The following is a 7,427-nucleotide window of genomic DNA, read 5'->3' on the forward strand; positions in this document are numbered from 1 at the left end:
AGTATAATCCAACTTTAGATGTGTTGCGTCAAAAATGTTCGATAAGCACACAAAAGTAAAGAAATCGAGGTGTGAAATGTACAAAAAAATTATCAGGGACGCATATTTTTACATTGATAGGAAAATGAGAACGTAATTAGAGTGGAACACTGACGTGACAAAATTTTGTAATCTTTGAAAATAAAAGAACGTTTATGATATCAAATTATTCTCTGTATAGGGAATAAAATTATAATAGACTAGTTTATTATTCAAATAGCATTTAAAGGGAAAAAAGAACTTTACATGCTTTTGAGGCACATGGGAATAAATAAATAGGCTCTTTTCTTTAGATTAAAACAAAGCAGATAGAAAAAAAGCAAAGTAATGTCTCTGCATATAACATCGGGATTCGATATAAAATAATACTAGTATTATAAATAAATAGTGTTTAACGGTATAAATTAAAGATGCTTATTATTACAACATTCTTCGAACTTTATTCCCCGTCTATGAAAAATGACTTTTCTTGTAAAGCTAACAGCAAATAAAGGTGAAACCAAGAATATGTTTTTCTCGCATTGTGCCCAATGGCAATGTAAATATTCCCAAAAATCACAACCATCATATACATATGAAGATATAAATATGTGTGTATAAGTTGAGTCTGGAAGAGAAGTTGATACATAGGACACAGAGGGAGGCAAGCTCTCATACATTGTCAAGAGACTGAGAACCTAGGTGCTCTGTTTTTGGCCTAAGAACATTTTCTACTTAACAGGCAACAAGACATTCTACATGACAAAACATGCCCCCCACCCAGCCCCTATCATTGACTTCCTACATACTTCCTCTTTAAGATCAAATATCAAAGATGGACAACATGATGGGCAAACAATCCTACTCCACAAATTAGAAATTATTAGACAGGCCAGACACAAATTCGGAAATGATAAACTGAAAATAAAACCACACATGAACGAGACCGACAAATATCGGCATGTGTCATTTACTCAAAAGGGGATACATCGATGAGCGTGATGGAAATTCCACCAATCAACAATTCACCTATCAAATGATTCTGTAATAGTTGACAAACGATAATCAAAATGGTAAATCGAAATGCCCCCCTTGAAACTAGAGTAATTTCTCTGAGGATAAGATATTAGGAATTCCGCACAGACTTGTATACATTTCTGCTAATAAACAAGTTGTGATTTGTATATGAATCATTGCTTTCTTCCTCGTCCTTTCTTTGCAGGTTGTGCTTCTGCTTGTTCTTTTCCAGCTACTTCATTAAAATCCACTGAAAATAGAAGGGTAAAGGATGCTTCCTTAGTAATTGACTCACGAAAGTGTATACTTCAGTACCACAACTTACATATCACACGTAGGTGGCTGTATAGAAGTTTGCAATTTCTGATGATAATTGATAATGTTTTAATCTACAAGTTCTATTACAAATCAGAAAAGGTAAAGATATGAAATAGTGTGCACACCTAAAGCAATCAACATTAAGCAAATGCATCCTTTTAAGAAATAACTTCAAACAAGTTAAAAATGTCTCTTTAGTTATTCAAATTTGTGCTTTTCAATTACAAAACCACCAACTACTTTATAAATTTTACAATTATACTTGTAAATGCAAGCTGAACCATTATCCTAATAATTAAGTTTCTTTGTGTTGAAAACATATGCTAGCGGAATTCCTCACCTCAAGTACATGAACAGTATTTAATAATTGGTTGTATTTTATGCAAAATCAACATCTGCTATATGATCAAGATAAGATATCAAGTTCAAGAATTACCTTCAGGCCCACGAGCCATCAAAGTAAAAAATATGTTATTGAGCTTCTCCATCTTCTTGGCATCTTGAGCCTGATCTGTCTTAAACTTGAGACACTAGAAGATATAAAAAACAGGACATCATTATATGGAAAGGTCACAATAAAGCTCTGATTTAAGATATATATCCATTCTCAATGTGGTCTATAAAGAGCTAAAACATATATCAAGTACACAAAAGAAATCCACAGGAAAGAGCTGAGCCTGAGAGTCCTAACGTAAGGAGTAGTATCTTGACTCAATAAACTACTGATGCCAATACATTTTTTATAGTAAGTTCTATAATTAGGGACTACAGCGTACATATACGTTACACATAAGAAATCCACAAGAAAGACTTCATAGCTGAAATAGCATATCATCTTCTAGAAGTTTGCAACTCCCATGAAGAATTTTGTCACCCACCTAATCTTTGAGACAATTTCTGATAAATCCAACACAGGCTAGCACATTTATTTGAAGTGCCCCGTTTATGTCAACCAAGTGATTAAATAAAAGTCCCATTCACTTGGATTCCTCTGTCAAAGAGTGACATTCAAAACAATGCCAACTAGTTATTTCTATTACTATTAATTTTTTCTGGGGGGAGGAGGGGGGAATTTAGGTGCACGAAAGCATTTTCTTCAAAAATCACAACACTTATCTTAACTCGGTAGGAACAAAATTCAACCCAATACAGATGTATGTACCAATATTGTACTTCAAGACAAATTAGAACACTGCTGACAAGATGATTTCTTAACAATGGTCCTTGTTTAGAAAGGGCGAAAGGGGTATATAGCACTCTTAAACTCAGCTAAGCATAAGGTCAATTGTATTTTGCATCTTATATTTCAAGCCATAGTGCTATTATTTATTATTATAGTTACGTATGATCACTGACTATTTGCAATAAACTTGTCAAAGTGGAATATACAAGAAGGCAGCAGGAAGGGAAGTAAAACATCTGACATGTGCGTAATAATTATAATTAACCTAAAGAGCCGACTTCAACAGAGTCACTGATCAAAATTAATGTTTTTTGTGGTCACTTGTGGAAATCCCCTCCACATTTTATGCAAGGGACAATCTGATCTTGAGCTTGCAGTTCCAATTACTAGTCAATGATCAATTCGTGATTTATTAATCAATGATAGTATTGCAGGGTGGTAGTAAAAGTCTCAACTTGTAACAATGTAACAAGCTGGGTTTCGGTTGATCCTTTCCGGACACATTACAAAGGAACTTATCAACCCTCGGAGCAATGGTGATGTAAAATATGTGTAGGTACTGCTATAATTTAGCACCAAAAAGTACTTTTTAGTGCTAAAATAGCACCATGTTTCCAATGCATGGTTCTATTTTCAACTAAATTGTTTCATATTTAAACAACTTCCTCAACTAATTGTATTTGCCACATCATTTTTTTGAAAAAAAGAGGGAAGTAAATAAATATGGAGGTAGTTTAAATATGAAACAATTTAGGTAAATATAGAACCATGTATTGGAGACATGGTGCTATTTTAGCACCAAAAAGTACTTTTTGGTACTAAATTATAACAATAGCTATACACTTATTTTTACATCACAATTGGCTTTCCTCTTTTCTTTTATATAAAGCACAAACTTTAGCATTGTGATATTTTAGCACAATATTTAGACCACCATTGGAGTGGTGTTTTAGGTTTTTGTTCTATAATATAGCTATAGCACACCATTGGACATGCTCTTAGATCGTCCAGTGATGGTGCCAAAATACGTATAACTACTGCTATAATTTGAAACCTAAAAGTGATTTTTGGTGCTAAAAGATAACTTATAGTCCAGTAGATAGATGCAAAATAGCATCAAACATATCTAAATAAATTTATATTTCAATTACCTAATCTTAAAGTACACAACTATGTTTATCACTATTAATTTATTACTAATTTATTTTGACACTTGCATGCTTAGGTGACAAATATAGCAACATCTATACTTGGTTCTATATTTAACACCAAATATAACATTTTGCTATTTTACATCCAAGTTTAGCATCTCCTTGGAGTTAGCTATTTTGCTTGGGTGCTATATCATAACAATAGAAACCCTTTTAGAGCAAGTCCAATGGTGGTGCTAAAGTGGGTGCTATTGCTATAATATAGCACTCAAGAAAAAAAACGAATTCCAATGGGATGCTAAACTTAAATGGAAAATAGCAAAAATGCTATGCTTGGTGCTAAATATAGAACCCAGTATATATGGTGCTATAATTGTCACCTAAACATGCAAGTGGGTAAAATGAATTAATGAAGTGATAATGACAAACATAATGGTATACTTTAAGATTTGGAAATTCAAATATAACTTTTTTTGATAGGTTTAGTGCTATATTGCATTTAACCATTGAAGCATGAGTTCTATTTTAGCACAAAAAATTACTTTTTGGATTCAAATTATAACAATAACTATACTTATTTTAGCACCACCATTGGACTTGCTCTAATGATCTAAGAGCATGTCCAATGGTGTGCTACATCTTTTGCTATAGTATACGTATAATAGCACCGACATTGGACTTGCTCTTAGCACCGACATTGAACTTTCTCTTACATATGAAAATATATATGGACAACTAGACAGGGACAAATGCACACATAAGAAACTCAAGAATACCACCATCCACGTCTACTGCTTAAGAACGAATGTAAACTACACTCACAAGTGCCACTACAGGGCGATAGGGCGATTTTAACATAATGCAGATCCAATTTCACAAGAACAGATTGTAATTTATCCACAACTGATTTGCTGAATCCTAAGGATTTAAATGTACTCTTTTGTATCCATAATTTTTCTGGATCGAATTAAGCATCACAGCTCTTTCTACCCATCCTCTAGATTGTCCTTTATGTTCCATGTTGCGATAGAAACTAATTACCCTTTTTACATGAGGACAAATGGAAATACCATAATCTCCAAGTTATGTTTGTCGCAAGTAGTATAATAATTCTTTTACTATCGAGAATGTAAACTTCTTTGTCATACTCATTCTTCAAGGAATAAACATACAAGAGATTTATCAATAAAAAAAAGTAGATTCACCCTTCTTTCAAATTCAATATACAAAATTACGTACCTAACTGTACACTAACACCAAATTCTACTAAGACCATTGCCAAGTTTCTACTCTTATCACCAAATTTTTGGAAAACAATTTTGCCAAGTTTCTACTCTATCACCAAATTTTCAAGTAAAGTGGTGGCTCAGTTTTAACTAGTGCAGCACTTCTCCGAAACACGAAAACAATGCCTCGCTAAGAAATTAACAATTCACAAAATTCAGCACGACTCGGATAACGAAACCAAAATACGAGAAAGAAAGCAATACCTCTTTGTCATCAGTGACCTTAAGCACCAATTTACCATCACAATTTCTGTATTTCATCACATAACGTGTCTACAAATTATTACAAAAAAAAACACACAATATTAATTCAACAAAATCATAAATTAAAAGAAAAAACTTAAAAACTATAAATACAAAAATCAAAGCATATATATGGTTATTACCTTGTCTGGGTGAGCACGAAACAACAGAACTGATCGTTCTACAAAGTCGTCCCATGATGTAATATAAACCATATTGTACAACGTTAATCCACCAGATTATATATATGTTGAACTTAGTATGTGTAATTATGTGTATATATAGGGTTCAGAGGATTATTTTTGGATCTGTATGATTCAGTTTCATAACACTGGGAGGGGTGGGGTTAAAATATTGAATTACAAAGCCTAAAACCCCCTTCGGGTCGGGTTTTTGATTGTTTGGGCCCAAATTTATGTGAAGGGATTTGGTTTTCTTGGATCCATTTTAATTTCTTTCCGAAAAAATATAAAAATATTTATTTTTTATTTTCAATATTTAATGATCGAAATTAGAGCGGGAGGGAAAATCAAAACTGTGACTTATTATGAAAAAATTAGGGCCTTTTTACCCGCACTATGCGAGCTCCAAATTTCTTCATTTTCTTTCGGATTCCGTCATTTAACAACGTAAATTATATGTGTTATTTATGTTGTTAATTAATAAAATGTAAAGATCATTAAATTTGTACGTTCCACCGTAAGTTTGCCGGTGAATTTGAATATTTTTAGTATGAATAATGTCACTTTGAAGTAAAATAGGATATATATATATAATACGATTTTTTTTCTAAAATTATTAATAAATGAACTTTAAAATTAATGGTACGGTTTGAACAAATAATGTTCAAATATAAGAATTGAGTAATTTAATTTTTAAAATATTAAAAAGTATTTTTAAAAATATGTTAAAACCAAAATATATGCACAAATGTCTATTTATGCATATTTTTTATATTTTATAGGTATAATAAAAAGATTGACTTAAATGGTAATTGGACATAATAAAGTCCACCAATTGATTGGATTTGGGCATATGAGAGTTGGATTTGGGCATAACTAACACAGTCCATTGAAACAGAGGTATCACGCACTCCTGAATCCAAATAACGTTCTGAACTCCGATTACACTTCGACTTCGACCGTTCCGAACTCCGGCTACACTTTGACCATTCAATTGTCGATAATGGAGGTAACTCTATTTTGTTTTTTGTTATTTCATAACTGATTATTGTTCAGGGTTTATATTTTAAGGCTCAATTCAGGATTAATTAATGTTAAAAGTATTTCTGTTGATCATCATATTATATTCAATTCTTCTTCATTGATCTAAGGACATTCATATTGTTTATAGTTTAATTTGCTTAACTACATGTTTAAAACTAAAGACCTAAATTCAAATTCAAAATTTTAGTGAGAGTAAGAAATCTGACCATTATGTTTAATCTCAAAATTTGGATTGAATGCCTTATTAGACTTGACTTAGGTTAAACAAACAATTTTAACTCTGTGCATGTATCATCCGCACTATGCATGCTATTTTGTACATAAGATACTTTTCTTAAATCCACATATTTTTAAATGTAAGACGCATTGTTCAATAGAGATTATAGTTTTATATTTTGTTTGACGATTATACATTGAACACTTATTTTTGATCATACGACCTTTTTAAAAAAGACAGTGTAATTTGTTGTTGTTTATTATGTTTATGATCTATAATAAGATGAACTCTTGAAATAGATTGTATAATGACATATGAACTATCTTTTTTTTTTCTTTTAAATTACAGCAAATGAAAACGTTGTATTCTAAATTGACGGATGGAAATGAGACAAGTAAAATAACATCAGATTTTAAGTCTTAAAATTGTTAAGAAAGACTGTACTTTTTGAATTTGTGAGTGTTATATTTATTTGTAGGAATAGTCCGAAAGTCGATATGCAGCTTCCTTTGTGCAAATGTGGAAAAAGACAAAGATGGTGCATTTGTAAGTCAAAGTACCATTCAATTTCAGTCTAAAAAAAGTAAATTGTTGAAAAATATGGCTTTTCTGGGTTAATGTAGTAAATATATGTCTAAATGCAGAGGATTCCGTATTTATTTATCGAGAGGCTTGGTCACCAACTTGACAAACATGAACACCTCAAGTGTAATAATATAGTATGTAGTGCAGTATATGATAAGTATAGGAAGAAAATATGGGGTTTAT

At 31.7% G+C, this 7,427-nt stretch overlaps 1 protein-coding gene across 1 annotated transcript; it reads right to left on the reverse strand.

Moving 5' to 3' along the window:
* Positions 1–955: 955 nt before the first annotated feature.
* Positions 956–5,573, reverse strand: LOC141688890 (signal recognition particle 9 kDa protein). The gene is made up of 4 exons (XM_074493032.1): positions 5,360–5,573; positions 5,178–5,246; positions 1,790–1,883; positions 956–1,285 (listed from the first exon to the last, which is right to left on the reverse strand). The coding sequence occupies exons 1-4, from the start codon at positions 5,429–5,431 to the stop codon at positions 1,209–1,211; spliced, it is 312 nt and encodes a 103-aa protein (XP_074349133.1). The 5' UTR covers positions 5,432–5,573; the 3' UTR covers positions 956–1,208.
* Between the last annotated feature and the right edge of the window lie 1,854 nt (positions 5,574–7,427).

This window comes from Apium graveolens, chromosome 10 (assembly GCF_009905375.1).
Source record: "Apium graveolens cultivar Ventura chromosome 10, ASM990537v1, whole genome shotgun sequence".
Lineage (NCBI taxonomy): Eukaryota > Viridiplantae > Streptophyta > Magnoliopsida > Apiales > Apiaceae > Apium > Apium graveolens.